This window comes from Rattus rattus, chromosome 11 (genome assembly GCF_011064425.1).
Source record: "Rattus rattus isolate New Zealand chromosome 11, Rrattus_CSIRO_v1, whole genome shotgun sequence".
NCBI lineage: Eukaryota > Metazoa > Chordata > Mammalia > Rodentia > Muridae > Rattus > Rattus rattus.
Window position 1 is genome coordinate 11,089,306 of NC_046164.1, and position 19,271 is coordinate 11,108,576.

Here is a 19,271-nt window from a genome sequence, read left to right on the forward strand (position 1 = left end):
ATAGATGTATTGGAAATGATAAATCCTTCAGGAGAGCTGTCTTCTAGGAAGGAGACAGCAAGGTAGACCTTTTTCTGTGAAGGTGTGTGAAGTTGGGCCTGGGGATGTGGCTTGGTTGGTAGAATGCTTGCTCAAAGTGCATGCAGCCAGCCCTGGGCTCAGTCCCCAGCCACACAGAGACTGGGTGTACATGCCTTTCCCCACCGACACACCAACTCCCTGGCCCTTTTTGAATGAGGAATCTGATAAATAACATAGATAGTCTCATAGGAATGGAAACTAGGTACCTGCCTCAGGAGTTTGCCTCCTGCAAAACGCACCTTCCTTTAGCCTTACTGGTGTCTAGGATTGAAACCAGAGAAAGCAAGCCATGGTGGATGCCAAGTATATGACTTTGGGGCTTGTGAACGTCCCCGCTGTAGATGTTTTAGACTGGGAGACTTGGTCATTTCTTTGTGTGTGTGTGGTGGGCAACACAGTCTCCTACTTGTAAGATACCTAGCAGCAATTCCTGCCTGGTGCCCAACAGTAGTGTGCACCCACCTGGCCAACAGGACCCTGTGCCGTCCCTCCTGTGTCCGCCCGGATTGCTGGCTACCGTCTTACAATGGTGCATTCAGCTAATATATACAGCGTTATTAACATGGCTAAATTTTGCATCTAATAGGACTTGGTTTCCAGTTTCCAGTGGCTAGTCTGGAAAAGGAAGGGTGGAAGAGGGTAGGCCGTATGAGTAGCACGTTAGTAGAGGACACTGGCTCACAAGGAAGCATGCTCCTATAGGAAAGGTAGAGCCAGGTTAGGCCTCTGCAACTCGTAACCCAATGAGAAGGCACTGTGTGGGTCTAGGTCTCATCTCAGAGCCAAGGATTTGCTTAACACTGAAGATAAGAGACTTATGTGTCTCCGGCTCATTAGGTTCCGCACGCCTGCATGCCTGCTGCCCTCAGACTGATCGTGTGAAATCTTTGCCCCACCCCCACAAGATGCACCTTATCTATATGAGACAAGTCTTACTAGCCCCACTCTCTGGATGGAGAAACTGTGAGGAAACTCAAGCAGCTGGAGCCAGACCACACCGCAAGTCGAGGCAGTCTGAAACAGAATCCCGACCTGTCCCTGCAAAACCCCTCCCTCCCAAATGCACACGCTAGAATCCTGCTGTCCTTCTTGCTCCTCTGGTCAGCACCTACTTCTCACCCACTGGGTTGAGGTGGCTCAAAATATCTCCTCCTCTGCCTTTGTCACGGTGGCTTAACAAGAAATGCTCACTTGACCCCACTGTTGCGTGTAGTTTTAAAAACCTCTACTGCCTTTGCCCTGGGCCTGAGGCGCTGTCAGCCCCTCCTGGCTTCCTTCGTTTCCACCCAGTCTAGCTCTGGACCAGCCGCAGCCTGCCCTAGCTGCAGCCAGCAGCAACCCGGCTTCCTTTCCTATCCACCTTTGCTCCGGGAGGGGTCACGTCACCAGCCTACGTGCCGAGACCCTTGAGTCCCCGGATAAAAGACACACACAGCCGTCATCTTTTAACTCGCCTACTAAGCACAATTGCGGGACACTGATACCTCCCGCCTGAAAAGGTGTGCCCGCAACAATTTATTATCTCCGTTTCTCCGGCTCTAATCTTTTTGTTTTAGTCATCACTCTTTCTCTTTTATTGAACATTTTATTGATACCAGGTATTGCAAATATTTGCATGACATATACAGAATAGATTTACTCTGAGCAAAGACAGATAGAGAGGTTTTAATAACTTGTGAAACTACTAGCCTAATTTACACATCCCTGAAGGATATAAAATATAAAATCAAATGAAAAGAAGCAACAAAGTATCCTAATTCGTTTTTTTAACCTTTAAATTAAATTTCTTTAACCCTAAAGTAAGCACAAAGTTCCTAAACCAAGAGGTTATACTCTGATACTGTCGTATGTTGCAGGCTCTCTAAGGATTCATTCTGAACCGGGATGGCTGTCTATGCTCCCGTATCCCTTCATATTCCGTTTCAGATGCATGTGTATATCTTACTACCTGATGCTTAGTTCTTTTTTTAAATTGGACATTTTTTATTTATATTTTAAATGTTATTGCCTTTCCCACTTTCCCAGCCCAACCCCCTCCCCTTCTTCTATAAGGGTGTTCCCCCTTCCCAACCACCCCCCCTTCCTGCCTCCCTGCCCTGACATTCCTCTACACTAGGGGTAGGGGGGTCCTGCCTTGGCAGGACCAATGACTTCTCCTCCCATTGGTGCCCAACAAGGCCATCCTCTGCTACATATGCAACTGGAGCCATGGGTCTGTCCATGTGTACTCTTTGCATGGTGGTTTAGTCCCTGGGAGCTCTGGTTGGTTGGTATTGTTGTTCTTATGGGGTTGCAAGTTCCTTCAGATCCTTCAATCCTTTCTCTAACTCCTCCAATGGGGGCCCTGTTCTCAGTTCAATGGTTTGCTGCTATCATTTGCCTCTGTATTTGTCATGCTCTGGCTGAGCCTCTCAGGAGTCAGATATATCAGGCTCCTGTCAGCATGCACTTCTTGGCTTTATCAATATTGTGTAGGTTTGGTGGTTGTATGTATATGGGCTGGATCCCCAAGTGGGGCAGGCTCTGAATGGCCTTTCCTTCAGTCTCTGCTCCAAACTTTGTCTCCATGTCCCAAGGCCTTACATGATTGCAATGTTCCTTTTCTTCCAAAGTATGGCAGAAAAGCCCCTCTCCCTGATGCTCCTTTTCCTTCTACGACCTGGAAGTCCCGCGTGTACCTTCCACCCAGCAGATGACTCCTGGCCTTCTTTATTGAATCAATTAGTATCAGAACCACCTCTTACAGCCTACCTCAACCCCTTTCCTGATGCTCTGTGCACAGTGTTAAGAACCCCTGACAATGCAGTGTCTTCTGCTGTACCAGCGGAAAGGTTGGCGCTGGAGATCCTGCAGAGCTTCAGGGTGGGGCTGATGATCTTTATTAATTCCAACCCCAGGGGATAGGAACTGTGTTAGTTAAACCATGATTAGGACAGCTTATAAAAAGAAGAGTTTATTTGAGCTTACTGTTTCGGAAGGATAGGAATCCATCAAGGCCGGGAGGCATGGTGGCATGTGGCAGGCCCACAGGAGCAGCAATTATGCTTAGTGGGCAAGTTAAACGGTGATGGAGCTGTGTGTGTGTGTGTGTGTGTGTGTGTGTGTGTGTGTGTGTGTGTGTATGTGTCTTTTATCAGGGGATTCAAGTGTCTTGGAGCGGCCTAGTAATGTTACCCCTCCCGGAGCGAAGGTGGGTAGAAAAGGAAGTGGGCTTGGGGCTGGCTGCGCCGAACCAGAGCTTGGCCGGGTGGAACAAAGGGATCCAGGAGGGGCTGATAGCACGGCGCCCTGGGCGAAGGCAGTGGACCACCCGGGACAAAGGCAGTAGATGCTTTCAAAACTACACGCAACACTGGGGGCAAATGAGCATTGTCTTGAACCTGAGGCAGAGAGTGAACTGGAATGGGGTAAAGCTTTAAAGTCTCAGCTCAGCCCCAGTGACAGGCTTCTTCAGCAGAGTGCTGCTTTATAAGATTTCCTGAACAGTGCCACCTACTTGGGGCTAACTCTTCAGATGCCTGAGTTTATGGCGGACATTTCTCATTCAAACTCCTGCAAAAATGAGTGGTTACAGTAATGGCTACAGTATGTGTCTGTGTAGTAATGATCTAATTAATTATGCCAATCTAATGAGGCCTCCACAAATCCCCAACGAACAGGGTTCAAAGAGCTCCCTGGAGGCACATCCCATTCCCGAGGATGGACTTGCCCATGCTTTAGACCTTTCTGAACCTTGCCCTATGTGTTTCTTCATTTGGTTGTACATGTGTATCCTTTAAAATATCCCTCTAGTAATGGGCATTGGCAGGTAGGATGTTATCTTGGTTCCGCAGTCATTCCTACCGAGGGCTGATTGATTCTGAGAAGGGATTGATTTTGGGTATCCCTGGTATAGCCTCTTAGAAGTGTCGGGGGCTTCAGAATTGATGTGGTCACCTGAAGTGGTTTTGTGAGACTCAACTCTTAATTCTTTGTATCTTATTTGACTCCATACCTTCGATTCCAGCTCATGGGAGGAAGAGGCAGACAGATCTCCGAGTTCCAGGCCAGCTTGGTCTATAGCGAATTCCAGGACAGTCAGGGTACATAGAGAGGTCCTGTTTCAAAAAGAACATTTAGTGTTGGTCTCTCAGGTGAGTTAAGGCTAGCTTGGACAACAAGGTGAGTTCTTGGCTAGCCAGAACTCAGACCCTGTCTTCCAAAAACAAAGCAAAAAATAAATTTTTTTTTCATTTTACAGTTGCGGACACTACAGATATGCCAAACCATAAAATCTAACATTTTTTATGGATTCGCTGGCTCATTCTGCAAGGGAGCTTTCCAGATGTTTCTGTCTTGTGGAATTCTTGCTTAATTGAGTTAACTGTATCAAACAACACATTTGGTGTGGGCTGTCAGCCAGGATATCGAATGAGCTGTTAGACTGGAATTGTACCTACTAATCCAAATGCTTTTTCGTTATGCTGTGGCGTTGACTGACAACCGATGACAATGTCTAAGACCCGCCCCTTCCTTTCATGCTTCAAAGCACAGGGTTCATTTCATAAGTAATACTCATATTTGGGTTAGAGAGCTCATCTTATGTTCATCATTAATTATTTTATAAATATCCTCCGCAGAGCATACAGTGATTAAAACGGAAATAGATTTTTCTTACTCACTGTTTTCAGTAAAAGAGTAAATTTCTAATATGTCCATCTTAGCGTGACTTTAGTATATTTTGGCTTATATAATGAAATATGATAATTTGGATGGATTAGAAGCAACAGAAATTTATTTTTCTTATTTCAGAGACTAGGTATTTCAGTTCTGTAGACAAACTTTTTCTTTTTGCTGTGCCTTTAAGTGGCAGAAGGGATAAGGGTTTTTTTTTCCCTGAGGTCTTTAATATTTTATATTATTAGTGTGTGTTTTTTGGATTTAAACGGGAGCTGGATGACAACTTTTTTTAAGTTGAAAAGAAAAACACCACAGAGCACAGGACAGACAAGCTGTAAGTCTCAGCAGTTATGTGGAGGAGGAGAGTGGAGAGGGAAAAGGAAAATAACCAGGCTGTTCAAGCCATGATGGATGTCAGAGAAGCAGACACATGGGAGGGAGGGGCAGCTTAATAAAAAGAGTAAGGAAGACAAAGTTTCAGAAAAAAATATACTTGGGTTCTGGTCAGCATCTGGAAGAAAGATGGAGAGGAGGAGGAGGGGGGGATGAGGACAAGGAGGAGGAGGAGGAAGAGGAGGAAAAGTTGTCCCTTTCTGAGTCAGGACTCAGAAGCAGCTCATGGCTGCCTGGTCTGTGGGGGTTGGACTTCAGGGAAGGAAAAGATAGGATCTCATGAAGGGGAGAATTACCCCATCTATCTCTTTAGCATGGTTTGAGATGAGCCTGCCTTCCTAGCTGTGATTGCCTTGGCCAGGTGATGGGGCTGGCTCAGCTGGAATGTTAGGCGAGCATCGGGCCAGGCATTCTAGTCTCTTGACCTCCCAACTCCTGAGTTTACGGATTTCCTGATGCTCTAACAAGGACGCTTGGTTACATACTAGAGAAAGGTTTGCTACAAAATGTCAGAGGAAGAAAAATAGCTACGGTGAAAAACAGGGCAAAGCTAGAACCTAGAAAGATGCAGATGACTTGCAATGCCAGCTGCTTCAGCCTCCAGAGCCTCCAGACGCACAATAGCCTGCTTGAGCCTCCTCCAGAGCCTGTAGGTTCAGACGTGCAATAAAAGGCTGCTCAAGCCATCCCTCACTGAGAAGCATTGCTGCCACGTCCCTGTCTCCACACACCTAGTAATCTTAGCCTGTACTGTGGCGCTGTTGGGCGTGTGTGTGTTTACATTACTCAGGTTCAACGTGGGGTGGTGTTTACCAGTACCTAAGTATTAATGAGAACCAGGGAATGTGTCACTGAATTCCAGAAATGCATACATGCAATTAATTTGAGGAAGATAGTTCTTGAGTACTTCGTGAGATGACATCATTTCGGGTGGACAAATCGATGCTGAACCTGCCTTGTGGAAATGAGTCAGAATTAGGGCGAGGAGATTTTTAAACTAGGGAAATAGTCGTCCATGTGCTAGTTTGCAGGAGGAAGGCAAACAGTCAGCTTGTGTAGATGGGCATAAGGAGGCATCTGTGGCGTGGTGGTTTAACCTGTGAGTGGCTGCTCCTGCCTGCAACCCCAGCACCTGGGCTGGGAGGGAAGAGAGAGAGGCAGATTCTGAGATCTTACTAACTAGTCAGCCCATCAGAAATGGGGAGCTTCTGGTTCAAAAGACCTCATCCCAAGGCAGTAAAGGGGAGAGAACACACATGCACACGTAGACATGCGCGCGCACACACACACACACACACACACACACACAGCAAAACAGAAATGAATAGGATCTGAGATGGCTATTTATCAAATCCAGGAGAAAAAGAGGGATCACTAGTGGGCAGAGCTTAGTGGGACTTAGTCTTAGAGTGGGTGGGGTTCAGTCTTAGAGTCGGTGGGGCTTAGTCTTAGAGTGGGTGGGACTTAGTCACTAGTGGGCGGGGATTACTTGTTTAACTATTAGAAACTTTACTTTTTTCTTCAGGATGAAAGATTGGCTTAAATCAAAATCAAATCATTAAATTGTATGTAAGGGAACTCTCCTTATTGGTTAAAATGATTGGAAAACCAGACCAAGTTAGAATTAGACAGTTGAGAATTATGAACTTTGTTAAATAATGAAACTCTTCGTATTTTAAAAGAAGAATCCAGGCTGGGTTGATGGCTCACTTCTCAAGAGTGTGTATTGCTTTCTGCTTTCAAAGAAGATCTGTTTGGTTCTTAGCACCCACATCTGGCACTTCACAACCGTGTTTCTTCTTCCAGCCTCAGGGGAATCTGATGACTTGACCTCTACAAGCCCTTGAACTCCCTTGCATATACACACCTACATCACAATTATGTTAAAACTCGTTTTGAAAGTGTGTGTGTGTGTGTGTGTGTGTGTGTGTGTGTGTGTGTGTGCGCGCCTGTGTGGATATGTGCATATAAGTGCAAGTGCCCTCATAGGACAGAAGAGGGCAAAGTCCCTGGGTGCAGGGGACTGAACTCAGATTGCCAAGTTGTGGAAAGAGAGAGAGGTGCTAAGAGATAAGACGTTGAGACTAGGTAAAGAAGACACGTTCTGGTTACTTGCTTGAATACATAAAGTAATCCAAGTTATGAATTGTGTTGGTACGTGCTTTTCATCTTAGTAATTGGGAGGCAGAGGGAGGCAGATCTCTGAGTTCAAAGCCAGCCTGATTTACATAGGAAACCTATTCTCAGCAAACACAGCACAAGATCAAAGCTTTTGCAAGACGTCACAGCATACGTCCTCTGACAGAATGTGGCACGGCTTCTGCTACCTTGGTGCCTATCAGTGTTTCGTTATGGCCCTTCCTCTTCCTGCCTCTGCAGTGACGTCGGCACAGATCTGCTTGACTGAGTTAACATCCTCATTTCTGCTGACTCACACCAGCATGTGTGCTTGAGCTCATGTGTCTAAATCAGTGTGTGCTCGCAATCTTACGTTGGCCCAGCCCACAGGACCTCTCAGTGTCAGGGTGTGGTGCTGGCAGGTTTCCAACTCATATATTGCCCAGGTTTCTATGCAACGGACACATATGCATTACCTCCTTTAATCAAGCTCAATTTTAAGTTTTGAAATCATATTTCAATTGATATGATTTAAAACAATTATTTTATGTATGTGAGTACACTGTCGCTGTCTTTAGACACACCAGAAGAGGGCATCAGATCCCATTGCAGATGGTTGTGAGCCACCATGTGGTTGGTGGGATTTGAACTCAGGACCTATGGAAGAGCAGTCAGCACTCTTAACCACTGAGCCATCTCTCCAGGCCCCCCCTCCCTTTTTTTTTTGGACAGGGTCTCACTGTGTAGTCCTGGTTGTCTTGTAAGTCCCTGTGTAGACTATATTGGCCTTGGAGTCATAGAGATCCCCCTGCCTCTGCCTCCTGACTTGCTCTTTTTTTGTCCTTGCTTATGTAATTGGTTAAGACCACATCCCATAATGGGGGGGGGCATCTAATCTCAAAGCAAACACAGACGTGGGGGGGTCTGTTGGTGCAATGACCCTTACTGACCTGAGGGAAAGGGTATCAGGTAGGAACGACTGAGCAAAGGCAGGAGAGAAGGAGCCCAGGGAATGGTAGGAGCTCAGGAACTGACCTAATTTGACTGACAGGTGCGGCATGAGTAGGAGTAGGAGGAGATGGGAGACGGTGGGGCAGGTAGAGGTACGGTGGGGCTGGAGCCATTCCTCAAGGTATAGCGACTTGAATCTGAAAAGCCAGAAGCCTTGGGCAAGAAGGCAGCACTGCAGATTCACCTTTGGGAGCACTGCAGTGAAAGCTGAAGTGAGGAGTCCCCCTTCCTCTTCCCTTCCTCCCCTCCCTCCTCCCATCTTCCTTCCTCCCATCTTCCCTCCTCTCCTCCTCCCCTCCTCCCCTCCTCTCTCCTTCCCTTCCTTCCTCCTGCCCTCTCCCTCATTTTCCACATCTCCCTCCCATTGGAAACGGAACCTTCCACCTCCTTCCTGCCAGCCAGACAAGTACCCAATTACTGGAAAGAGTGCACGCAGGCTAGAAAGGTGCTCTAGGAAAGGGCGAGGGGAAGCTCAGCCAGGAAAGGATGGGAACAGGAGATAAACAGGCTGTGCCTTTTCTCTCCCACTCGTTCTTCTGCCCACGGATTCTCTTTTGGGCTTATTTTCCCTCTCAAGAAGAATAGATGTCTATCAACCTGCCTAGAAGTGAAGATACGGAGGTGTTTTTTTTTTTTTGTTTGTTTGTTTTTTGTTTTTTTGTTTTTGTTATATGAAGCAGGCTATTGTGAATGGCTCACACAAAGATCTGACACTCATGTTTAAGATATAAGATTTGGGTAATGTGGGGAGGTTGTGCCTTCACAACGTTCTTCCCCATCCCGCCCCACAGCCTAGTCACAGGCATCCTTTTATTGTATGAAACAGTTTTTTTAAAAACAGTTTTTGTGGTATATTCCTTTACACAAACACTGATAGTTTATTTGTGGTTCTGTTGATTGACACTGGGTTATTTTTAGTGTTTAACCATTGGGGACAGAGCTGCTGAGAACATTGTTGTACAGAAATCCTGGCAAATCTTTTGGTCGTAGGATAAGCAACTAACTGTCCGGCCAATGGCATTCCGCAATGCTTGCACAGACCCTCTAGAGCACTTATCAACCATTTGGTACGTTTGCTTCATGCATCTTCCCCCCAGGTTTACTTGTGGAGTTTTTTTTTTTTTTTTTTTTTTTTTTTTTTTTTTTGGAGCTGGGGACGAACAGGGCCTTGCACTTGCTAGGCAAGCACTCTACCACTGAGCTAAATCCCCAACCCCGGTATTTGTGTTTTGATTTGAGACAGGACATTAATCTTCCTTCCTGAGCCCCCAGAGTGGAGATTTTAGCTGTCAGCCACCCACCGTATCCAAGTACGGAAGGTTGAACTATCTTTAAAACTCTAATTGTAAATCAAGCGAATACAGGACTCGGAAAGTTTAGAATTTACACCTAAGTAATAGCATGTGCTGGGCTGGAGAGCTGACTCAGCAGTTTGGGGAGTAACTGCTTGGTCAGAGGACGGAGTTCAGTTCCCAGCACCCACACCAGACAGCTCACAACTGTGACCTCAGCTCTAGGGGCCTGGGCATCTTCTTTTGGCCTCCACAGTCACCTACACTCTCATGGCCTGGTGTGCACAGAACTCTGGGTTCAGTTCCCGGCACTGCATAAGCTAGCAGGGGTGGCTCATGTCTCTGATCATCGGTGCAAGGCTGGAGGTAGGAGGATCAGGAGGTGGTCATCAAAAAGTACTCGGGAAGTGATTACCAGAAACTCCAAGAGTCACTGTGAGGCAAGCAGAGCCGGTGCCTAACTAACTAAGCCCTGAGGGTGAGACTTGCCTGGTGGCCCCCGAGGGATGCTTTGGGTGTGGTGAGTCTGGGGCCCATCCCTGCTGTGTTACTGCTAAGTCATTGTGAACAGGGGTGGGGAAAGGTGGACTGGGGCCTGCTCTTTGCCTGTGTAGCTGGTGCAGTGAGTCACACACCAATGTTCACAGTGACAGATAGCCGGGAGAATGATAAGACCAATGACAAGTCACTGGATCTCTGCCGAGCCGCTCCCTTGGTATTAAGTCCTTCTGTTCTTCAATCCCAGCAGGCCTTCATTTTCCTCCCCAGCTCTAACGTACAGCTGTGCATTGAATTGTTTTCTCTCAGTCTGTTTAAAATCGAGCATATCTGTGGGGCAGCAGGAAGCTGGGTTTTTATAGGGAGGGACCCTTACTCAGACCACAAGTAGGAGGATCCTCCCATACCGGAAAAGGGGCTTTGGGCTTTGTAGTTGGTTTGGGGGTGGGTAAACTCCTCTCTGCCCAACTTGCTCAAAAACTGGGGGTGAAATAGGACAGTATATGTAGGAAATTAAAAACGCACAATATATTGTATTTGCAAAGATAATTCTTTTTCATCAAGAGCAGTGGTTCTCACCCTTTCTAAGGCTGCGACCCTTTGATACAATTCCTCATGTTGTGTTGACCCTAGTCAGAACATTATTTTCATTGCTACTTTGTCACTTTAATTTTGCTACTGTTAAGAACTGTAACATAAGGGCTGGAGAGATGGCTCAGTGGTTAAGAGCACTGACTGTTCTTCCAGAGGTCCTGAGTTCAATTCCCAGCAACCACATGGTGGCTCACAACCATCTGCAAGGGGATCTGACGCCCTCTTCTGGTGTGTCTGAAGACAGCTACAGTGTACTCATAGACATAAAATAAATGAGTAAATCTTTTAAAAAAGATGTGCAAAATAAAATGAGCAGGAAAATGAACTTCCAAGCTCAGAGAGAGAAAAGGCCGAGAAAGTGGTAGGAATGCAGCCTTTGACCCGATACTCTGAAAGATGTCCAGCCCCAGTAAACCAAGAGAGGGTCAATTCCACCACCATAGGATGATCCCAGTGCTCTGAGAATGGGAACGGGGGAACATGATTAATATAACTGTACTGGGAACCCATTCAGCACTGTGGAGGAGAACCAGACATCCAGAGTATGACTCAGGCACTCCACTCAGAGAAGATCTGTCATAAAACACACAATTCATAGAAAGACTGTGCGGATGCGTCACTACCTCCCTTCTGCCACGTTTGCTTTGTTGTTCTAGCTCTGTGTATAAAAATAACTCTTTCTGGCCCACTTAGAATGAGTTGTACGCAACACGCTCTTTATCTCCCAACAGACATTTCTCCAGGACATTTAACCAGAACAACTGTGTCAAAATCAAAGCGTTTGGCACTAATGCAAGGCTGTTGCCTAATCTTCCTGATTCAGATTTTCACAATAGGATCCTTTAAACCAATTTTTTCCTGATCCCAGATTCAACCATTCAACCCAAGCTCCTATAGCACATTAACATGTCAGATCTTTAGGCAACCTTAAATACATAAGCCTCCCATATCTCAGGGTGTTATTGTTGACCAGATGCTGAGCACCCGTATAATAATGCACACGAGAAACATGTGTGTATGTATGTATGTATGTATGTGTATATGTGTGCGTATGTATGCATGTATGTATGTGTATATATGTATATCTGTGTGTATGTATGTGTGTATATGTGTATGTATGTGTATATATATGTATGTATATCTGTATGTATGTATGTGTGTATGTATGTATATCTGTGTGTTTGTATGTATATGTGTGTGTATGTGTGTATATATCTGTGTGTATCTATGTATATCTGCCTGTCTGTCTGTATGTATGTATGTACGTATGTATGTATGTATATCTGTGTGTATGTATGTGTGTATGTAAATCTGTGTGTTTGTGTGTATATTTGTGCATGTATGCATGCGTATATCTGTGTGTATGTATGTATATCTGTGTGTGTCTGTGTACTAACCACAACAGGAAAATACATCTGTATTGTGAACAAGCAGCTACCACCTAAGGTGCAATGTCAACACACAATGTGTGAAGGTGAATTCCATTGATAAGTAGGTGCTAAAAGGAGGGACTCCTCAAATCGCAACTCTTCCTTCCTGCTGAGATATGGTAACCATTGCAGGTCAAACGTATGCATCCAATTTGCCAAATTATAAACTTCTGGCAGAAAAAAAAAAACTAATGTAATCAATTTACATTGAAAAACTGCGTGTAAATTAGAAATTAGAAAAATGGAAATATTTCTTTGAGCACCTAAGAGTGTCCTAGAAGGGGACCGAAATTTACAACTCATACACACACATGGAGTTAATTCTTACACTATCATTAAGAAAACCAGGAGCAGGTGGAGAGATGCTCGGCGGCTAAGGACACCGGCTGCTCCATGAGAAGACCTAGGTTCCATTTCCAGCACCCACAGGCGTCTTACAAGCATCTATGTTTAACTCCATCTGGGGCATCTGACACTCCTCTCAAGGGGACTGGCATACACATGGTACACAAATGTGCACGCAGGTAAAACTCTCAGGCACATAAAATAAAATAATAGTAATGATTTTTAAAGAAAGTCTTTATTCTTAACAGATTAATCCTGTTACTTCAGATCCCACACTCCGTGAAGTGATTCCATCTGTCAGATTTGTTCTAGGAAATTTTTCCTTTAACTTTACAGCTCGGTTTCAGAAAATAAAGTCATGAATGTGTGAACTTTGTCCTTACACCGAATGCTCGGGCTGAGCCAACAGAGACCATTGCTCTTGCATGAAAAGAAAATTAATGCTAGCTCTGTGTCTCATGCAAGAGATTAATTGCACAAGCTGCCCGTGGCCTCCTGCCTTTAACAAGTCAGCGCTACATAAATAACGGCACATGTGAAAGGCCTGTAGAAACGGAGGCAGAGGCTCAAACCATCTTAACCATAATTAACTCAAAATTAGCTGAGGGAACTTTTGGAATAACTACCCGGTTATAAATCACAGTAGTGTTCTGTTCCCTGCTTATAAAGGGAACTTTCTAAGCAACCAATCAAGAAAATCGGGTCTGCTGCCGCCCGAAAGAGGACGCGGTAATTAACACACAAGTAGACCCTTAACCTACCCACATTTGGAAGGTCAGAAGCCCATTATTCCAAACGCCCTCCCACTGAAACCTTGGTTGATCAAGAAACCAGCTCAGTCAGTACAGTGCTGGCTTGGATCAGAAGAGCTGTAGGTCTGATCCTCAGATCACAGAAAAGTGAGACCAGCTAGAGAGACCTATTTTGCAAAGCTTAGCATATTCTATAAATCCATTCTTTGTTAATTTTGTGCCATCACGGTTGTCCACATACATAATTTCGAAAGATGCTTAACTAAAAAATTTAGGGTTGCATTGCATTTTATTGAGAGTTGGCAGGGAACAAACTAGGTCCCAGGGCAGAGGAAATATTGCAGATCAGGTGTGGGTTTGGAAGCCTGGCTTCTCTAGTTCAGTTACATAATCAGCTCAAAAGTTGTGTTGGCTCATTTTTGGCCTTTCTGAGAAACGATATTTTAGGAGGTATATCTTCTGTCCCCGGTGTATTTCATTCAGAGATTTGCTGAATAGCTCGCACTTTCTTCCCATTGTAGATGTTTAAGAAATCTATATATTGCTAAATAATGAAACTGTTGCACTGCCAAGTATTGGGCAGTACTTGGGTAGAGCGCTCTGCCTGAGTGGCATTGCAGAGTCTGTGGAGCAAGAGGGTGACTTGATAGGGACACTGCCTTGGACTGTCCGCTGGCACCAATTAAAAGCAAGAAAGATTTGACCTACCTTCTTAAAAAAAAAAAAAAGACAATCCAATAGACATTTGAGAGCTTGCTTTATTGTTCTAATTATTTTGGTTAACTTTATGATTATAATTAAGTTATTAGATAAAACAATTATACAAAACCACATACGTATTCTTCCTCACCCTCTCCCAGCCCCTTCCTCCTCCCCTCCTCTTAGATTCTAAAGCATTAGCCCTGTAAAGAAACTAAAAATGTTTCCTTTTTTGTTATATGTAAAAGACGCCCACTGTGGAGCTGGTGACTGTCTTAAACACAGTCTGGCTTTCAATTTCCAGTCATTCTTCCTTCTTCCCCTGCTGTGTTCAGAACCCAGAGCAGCTGGGATTTGACCTGACTGGTGCTATGTAGAAAGGACAAATACAAGGACAGACATACAGGACACTTGGAATGATGGGGGGGAAGTTACTGGGCAACCACAAGAACCACAGGGAACCTCAGGCACTGGGAGTTAGCTAGCCTTGGTAGTCGGTCTCAGGTTGCTGTCCTCTGGGAGGAGGAAGTGGTTGCCAATATTCACATGCCCTGGCCATCACTTGGGCAGAGAAAGACTTTGCCAGCCTCTGAGCCTCACTCCAGGAAGGCTTTGCTAGTGTCTGCAGGTCTGCGGGCATTGGTGTCCTTGACACAGCTATGCCCATGCCAGCAGTACACACACACACTAAGGACTTCCGGGGCTCTGCACACACACAGCTATGCCCATGCCAGCAGTACACACACTGAGGACTTCCGGAGCTCTGCACACTCCCCCAGGGCATCCTGCTGTTATTCCTTCAGAAAATCAAAAGGAAAGAGAAACATCCCAGTCTCTCCATTTCTGGTAAACCTGGCTTTGAAAACTTCAATTATTTTCTTTCTGGAAAGTAGTCTCGGCAGAGAAGAAAATCTAACACCATTGCCCAAAGAGAATCATAGTTTCTCCTTTGTGTTTTGTTCCTACAGACATATATTTCACATATATTTTAAATATGTTTAAGCTCTTGTCTTTTTTCCACTTGATACTAGAGCCTCACTAACGGTGGCGTTATGCACCACTGTCTGGGTAGAGTGCTGCAGTGAATGTCTTCCCTACATCTCTTAGGAAACTTCCTAAGGGCGGGATTACTAGTCCTCAGCAGAACACTTTAGTCCTTTCCTGGTGAGTTACTTTTAAAACCAGCAGCAAGTCATTCTGTTCTACGTAAGGGAGATATGAGAGTACCACTTCAGTCACCAGATTTTATGACTGACTCAAGCACATCTGTTTAACAAAGTATCTGTTCGAGTATCTATTTTCTAAAGTATCTATCTTTTTATTAACACACTTATTCCTATCAATGCAGTTGTGCTGTGCTTATTTTTCTGAAACAGCTTGTGGTTTTGCTTTGGGGCAGGGTCTCGTGAAGCTCTGACTGGACTGGAGTTCACTATGTAGACCAGGCTAGCCTCAGACCCGTAGATAGAGATCTGTCTGCCTCTGCTTCCTGAGCGCCAGTATATAAGGCGTACATTTTTTTATTAAGTAACTTTAGGTAGTAATGAGGATTCAGCTCAGGGCCTTATACATGCCAGGCCAGCATTCTGTCACTGAGCATATACCCCAGCCTCTACATAGTTTTTATGACGTCACTGGGTGGAGGCTGTCCGAGATGTCATGACTTCCTCTCTTCGGCTCTAACGTCTCTACGTCGTTGTTCACTAAGCTTGTGTTCTGTATTCTGTGAAGTTAATGTTGCCCCTTTGATCAATTGCTCTGTGCTCCAATGGCATTTTCTCATGTCCTGATGCTTTCTTTTAAGGTATTATCCAAAGAGATGAGTCACCCATGGAAAAAGGGCTCTCTGGTCTTCGAGGAAGGGACTTCGAGCTCTCCGATGTGTTTTATTTCTCCAAGAAGGGGTTGGAAGCCATTGTGGAGGATGAAGTGACCCAGAGGTTCTCCTCCGAGGAGTTAGTATCATGGAACCTCCTCACAAGAACCAATGTCAATTTTCACTACATCAGTCCAAAGCTCACCATCGTGTGGGTGCTGGGCGTCCTCGTACGCTATTGCTTCCTGCTACCTCTGAGGTAAGTCAGTCGCCGGCTTCGATGGCATTCAGTTTAGACTTCCTTTTCATCACACATTTAGCGGCTGCTTAAGAGAATTGTGGAATGGATTCCACCTCTGGCCAGTTAGGAAACACCATCACATCCCATGTTACGGCAATGTTTTAACTATCCACATCTTTTACATCGTTTTTTCTTCTAAATGAAGATGTGCCTCCAAATCTCTCTCTCTCTCTCTCTCTCTCTCTCTCTCTCTCTCTCTCTCTCTCTCTCTCTCTGAGTGTGTGTGTGTGTGTGTGTGTGTGTGTGAGAGAGAGAGAGAGAGAGAGAGAACATCTAACTCTGTGTGTGTGTGTGTGTGTGTGTGTGTGTGTGTGTGTACATCCAGCTGGGTGTGTATGAATGTGTGCGTGTGTGTGTGTGTGAGCATCCAGCTGTGTGTGTGAACATTCAGCTATGTGTGTGTGAACATTCAGCTGTGTGTGTGTGTGTGTGTGTGTGTGTGTGAGAGAGAGAGAGAGAAAACATCTAACTCCATGTGTGTGTGTGTGTGTGTGAGAGAGAGAGAAAACATCTAACTGAGTGTGTGTGTGTGTGTGTGTGTGTGTGTGTGTGAGAGAGAGAGAGAGAGAGAGAGAGAGAGAGAGAGAGAGTTCCTTCATGTCCTAACACTGTACCTAGGGCTGTCTTTTGGACGTTGTTGCAGCTGTGATGAACAGTGAGGCTCAGGACTGTATATAAACCGTTACTAGAACCTTAACCCAGTGCTCCCAGAGTCCGAAGATGCATAGGATTATCTGTTGACATTTGGGAAGGAAATACTAGAAGCTTTAATTTGCCTTGTTTATCTGATGGTTTTTGTTTTTGTTTTTTTTTTTTTGAGACAGGGTCTCATGTGGCCCAGGGTGGCCTTGAACTTGCTCTACAGCCTAGAATGATCTTTTGAACTCGCAATTCTCTTGCCTTTTTTACCTCCAAATGCTGAGATTACCAGCATGTGTCCCCATGGAATAATTATTAGAACCTGCCATCTTTTTATCTTCCTCTCAAAATGTACCGGAGGACAATCAATAGAATCCTGTCAGAGCCGATCGATTTACTGACCCCTTTCATTGCTGCACTGTACACCGCAATGCTCTACAAGTTGCAGTTTCACGGTTTGTGAGCCTACGAGTGACTTCTTCAGGCTCTAGTCCTACTCCCCCGGGAACGTCTGTGGTAGCCTTTCTTTTCTCTTTCAGGGTGACCCTGGCTTTCATTGGGATCAGCTTGCTGATTATAGGAACAACACTGGTTGGCCAGCTTCCGGACAGCAGGTGACCTGTCTCCCTCCACCCAGCCATAAGCGGGACTGTCTTCTTTCCCTAGCTGTGTCTACAAAGCTCGTGTTTAGTCGCTCTCACATCATCTTCATAGTCTTTGACTTTTCATTATACTTTGGTTCAAACTGGAAGTGCTTTCTCAAAGGAGAAATGACGGGATAAAAGGAAGTAGAGTGAGGGACCCAGAGGGAGTGGGAGAGCCTCAGAGAAAGACAGACAGACACAGACAGAGAGACAGACACAGAGACAGAGATAGAGAGAGACAGAGACAGACAGACACAGAGAAAGACAGACAGACACAGAGACAGACACAGAGACAGAGATAGAGAGACAGAGACAGACAGAGAGACAGACAGAGAGACAGACACAGAGAAAGACAGACAGACACAGACAGAGACAGACACAGAGACAGAGAGAGAGAGACAGAGACAGACAGAGAGACAGACAGAGAGACAGACAGAGAGAGAAAGACAGACAGAGACAGACACAGAGACAGAGATAGAGACAGAGACAGACAGAGAGACAGACACAGAGACAGACATAGAGACAGAGATAGAGAGACAGAGACAGACACAGAGATAGACACAGAGACAGAGAGAGACACAGAGACAGACACAGACACAGACACAGAGACAGACACAGACACAGAGATAGAGACAGACACAGAGACAGAGATAGAGAGAGCCTGGAAGGCTGAGCCCAAAGAACCTCCACTGTCCTTGGTGAGGACTTCCTTATAGTCCAGCAGGCGGAAGCTAGTTCCTATTAGAATCTTGTCTAATTCTCTTGGTACACTTTGGGCCTTCAATAGCAAATGCATTTACTGAGCTGGCAAGCATCAAACTGCCATTCAGTGTAGCAGAACGCAGGATGCTGCTGTGACGGGCACGCTGAAGCTCTTTCTGGGTTTCTTAGGAGGAATAATGAAAATGATTTCTTCCTCCTTCAGCCTCAAGAACTGGCTGAGTGAACTGGTGCACCTGACCTGCTGCAGGATCTGTGTTCGCTCCCTGTCTGGCACCATCCATTACCATAACAAGTGAGTGTCTGGTCCAGGGCTGCCCTGCTTCAGGCAGGTCCAGCAGGGGTGAGAGGCTGGGAGGAGGTGGGGAGGCAGCATGAGATCTGAGAACTTAGTCTGCATTCACCATCGCCTTTTGAGGTGCTTCAGACATAGCAAAGCGTTGTGCTTCCAGAAGGAATATAAAATTAACACTGAGTAGTGCGCATAGACAGCTGCGCTGAGTGGGGCGAGCTTCTGTCATCGGTGATTCCTGGTGTGGGCACTGCTCTTATGGGCTAGATGAAAAGCGGAAACTCTTTGTCTGGATGCTAAGGGTGGTTCCAAGTCCGGCTTTGAGTTGGATCTGTCTCTTTTGAAGAAGATGCCGTTGGCAGCAGAGGCTGAGGACTTGTCCACACTTAGTCTCCCTGTTTCTAAAGTTCTCTATCTGGTTCTTAAGACAAAATACTTAATTCTGTTCTTTTTACGCCAAGCAGAAGATACAAGTAGCTAGGCAAAGTCATCTACTAAATGAAAGTGATTATGACTGCTTTTGAATTTATTTTTTATCTTAATTCGATGTTATTAAATAACATTGTCATCATCATCACCACCACCATTATTATTATTATTATTATTATTATTATTATTATTATTATTGAGATAAGACCTTGCCTCATAGCTCTGGCTGTCAGAGCTCATTAAGTAGTACCGGTGAGCTTCCACAATCTCCTTCCCTTGGCCTCCTAAGTGCTGAGATCGTGGACTCCAGCCACGCTGCCCGGCAACAACACCGTAATTGTGAAACTTCCAGAGCGAGCTCTTTCCACCCTGATCCAGTCTTTCTGTTTCCTATAGGAGGGAACATTTTGTCATTTGGTTTGACCAGGTGTCTATCAACAAAGGGCTCCTTACATTTTTTTAAATTGGCCGAGTATGGTGGCCAACTCCACAATCCTAGCACCTGGGCCACCAGAGATCCAGTCTCAACAGCATAATATTGTACTAAGAGCCACCAAC

At 45.4% G+C, this 19,271-nt stretch overlaps 1 protein-coding gene across 1 annotated transcript in view; it reads left to right on the forward strand.

The window, feature by feature from the left end:
• Window positions 1-19,271, forward strand: part of Gpat3 (glycerol-3-phosphate acyltransferase 3) — a 48,916-nt gene that overhangs the window by 15,362 nt on the left and 14,283 nt on the right. Inside the window, exons 3-5 of the mRNA XM_032916697.1 lie at window positions 15,677-15,947; window positions 17,168-17,242; window positions 18,198-18,287. Of these exons, the coding sequence (XP_032772588.1) occupies window positions 15,677-15,947; window positions 17,168-17,242; window positions 18,198-18,287 (436 nt within the window). The remainder of the gene's footprint in view (window positions 1-15,676; window positions 15,948-17,167; window positions 17,243-18,197; window positions 18,288-19,271) is intronic.